Source organism: Palaemon carinicauda, chromosome 39 (assembly GCF_036898095.1).
Source record: "Palaemon carinicauda isolate YSFRI2023 chromosome 39, ASM3689809v2, whole genome shotgun sequence".
NCBI lineage: Eukaryota > Metazoa > Arthropoda > Malacostraca > Decapoda > Palaemonidae > Palaemon > Palaemon carinicauda.
Genome location: NC_090763.1, coordinates 64,992,305 through 64,994,804, shown reverse-complemented (window position 1 = coordinate 64,994,804; position 2,500 = coordinate 64,992,305). Strand labels below are relative to the sequence as shown.

General features: G+C 41.4%; 1 protein-coding gene across 1 annotated transcript in view; it reads left to right on the top strand.

Moving 5' to 3' along the window:
• LOC137631426 (CDKN2A-interacting protein-like) overlaps positions 1 to 2,500 on the top strand; it is a 16,142-nt gene that overhangs the window by 11,505 nt on the left and 2,137 nt on the right. Inside the window, exon 2 of the mRNA XM_068363192.1 lies at positions 1 to 777. This exon is cut by the window's left edge and continues 232 nt beyond it. Coding sequence (XP_068219293.1) covers positions 1 to 777 — 777 coding nt within the window. The remainder of the gene's footprint in view (positions 778 to 2,500) is intronic.

Sequence of the window (2,500 nt, the reverse complement as noted above, 5' to 3'; positions counted from 1 at the left end):
TTGCAGACTCAAAAGGAACTAACGAGTTTGAGCTGGACGTTGCAGACACAAAAGGAACTAGCGAGTTTCAGCTGGACGTTGCAGACACAAAAGGAACTAGCGAGTTTGAGCTGGACGTTGCAGACTCAAAAGGAACTAGCGAGTTTGAGCTGGACGTTGCAGACACAAAAGGAACTAGCGAGTTTGAGCTGGACGTTGCAGACACAAAAGGAACTAGCGACTCTAGCGAGTTTGAGCTGGACGTTGCAGACACAAAAGGAACTAGCGAGTTTGAGCTGGACGTTGCAGACACAAAAGGAACTAGCGACTCTAGCGAGTTTGAGCTGGACGTTGCAGACACAAAAGGAACTAGCGACTCTAGCGAGTTTGAGCTGGACGTTGCAGACACAAAAGGAACTAGCGACTCTAGCGAGTTTGAGCTGGACGTTGCAGACACAAAAGGAACTAGCGACTCTAGCGAGTTTCAGCTGGACGTTGCAGACACAAAAGGAACTAGCGAGTTTGAGCTGGACGTTGCAGACACAAAAGGAACTAGCGACTCTAGCGAGTTTGAGCTGGACGTTGCAGACTCAAAAGGAACTAGCGAGTTTGAGCTGGACGTTGCAGACACAAAAGGAACTAGCGAGTTTCAGCTGGACGTTGCAGACACAAAAGGAACTAGCGAGTTTCAGCTGGACGTTGCAGACACAAAAGGAACTAGCGAGTTTCAGCTGGACGTTGCAGACACAAAAGGAACTAGCGAGTTTGAGCTGGACGTTGCAGACACAAAAGGAACTAGCGAGTTTGAGCTGGACGTTGCAGACACAAAAGGAACTAGCGAGTTTGAGCTGGACGTTGCAGACACAAAAGGAACTAGCGAGTTTCAGCTGGACGTTGCAGACACAAAAGGAACTAGCGAGTTTGAGCTGGACGTTGCAGACACAAAAGGAACTAGCGAGTTTCAGCTGGACGTTGCAGACACAAAAGGAACTAGCGAGTTTGAGCTGGACGTTGCAGACACAAAAGGAACTAGCGAGTTTGAGCTGGACGTTGCAGACACAAAAGGAACTAGCGAGTTTGAGCTGGACGTTGCAGACACAAAAGGAACTAGCGAGTTTGAGCTGGACGTTGCAGACACAAAAGGAACTAGCGAGTTTGAGCTGGACGTTGCAGACACAAAAGGAACTAGCGAGTTTCAGCTGGACGTTGCAGACACAAAAGGAACTAGCTAGTTTGAGCTGGACGTTGCAGACACAAAAGGAACAAGCGAGTTTGAGCGGGACTGGAACCCCAGTAGGGACGTTAACACAACAGATAAAAAAAAAAAAAACGCACTGCTTGCAAATTAATAATTCTGAGCAAGTAAATATTCAAGGATATGATCCACCGGATGTTTTTGATAAAAACGTTCGCACCGGATAATGCTAATACTACGTGTTGTGTTCTTCTTATTATTAAAAGGGAGGAGATTAGGACTAGAGCAAACTTGTGACGTGGTGTCATATGAGGAAAGTTTTCTCTCGGCTTTTACAAGATACAGTTCATTGCTTAGTGGGAGTTTGATGTAAAACGGTGAAAGATATGAGCATTTTATTGAGTTTAAGTGTATATATTGTGCATGGAATAATATCGGTGATGATAATCGTAGTTATAATGATAATGATAACACAACGCCGATGATAATAATAATAATAATAATAATAATCATTATTATTATTATTATTATTATCATTATTATTATCGTTGTTGTTGTTGTTGTTAATAACCAATGCTGATAAGATGAGAGAGAGAGAGAGAGAGAGAGAGAGAGAGAGAGAGAGAGAGAGAGAGAGAGAGAGAGAGAGAGAGAGATACCCTTACACATAAAGTTATTCAATCCTAGGCTTATTCGTGTCTGAGTTAGGCCTAGGCTTATGGCATCCGGTACTAAAACTCGCTTTTACCCCCTTATAGCTTAGTACATTTGGTTGATTTTTTTAAGATGCTCTCCTCATAATTCACATAGTTTGATTTTAAGGATGTTACTGATCTTATGCATAATATCAGTCATTTTGCAATGAATTTTATGAAATGAGGACCAATCTATAAACAGTTGTATTAATGTTTACGTAAGAAACACTGTACTGAACAGTAAGTCAAGAAGAAATAAGTACTGCTTCATCTCTCTTCATAAGAAGCAGGAGTTTCTACAGATAGATGAAATATGTAAGGAGAGAGAGAGAGAGAGAGAGAGAGAGAGAGAGAGAGAGAGAGAGAGAGAGAGAGAGAGAGAGAGAGAGAGAGAGTTGTGAATGGAATTAGTGAAAGGTTTCTGGAAGTGATTTATAGAAGGTTCGCTAAGCTAATGTAACGGACATTGGTAAGGAATGTGTTATCTTTTAGTTAAGAATTTACATAATGTAAATTGATTATATATTATATATTACCGATATAAAACTTTTAAGCACACACTAACACACATACATATTTATATCTATATAGATTTATATAATGCGTCTCTTGTGTGTGCGTCTATGCACGA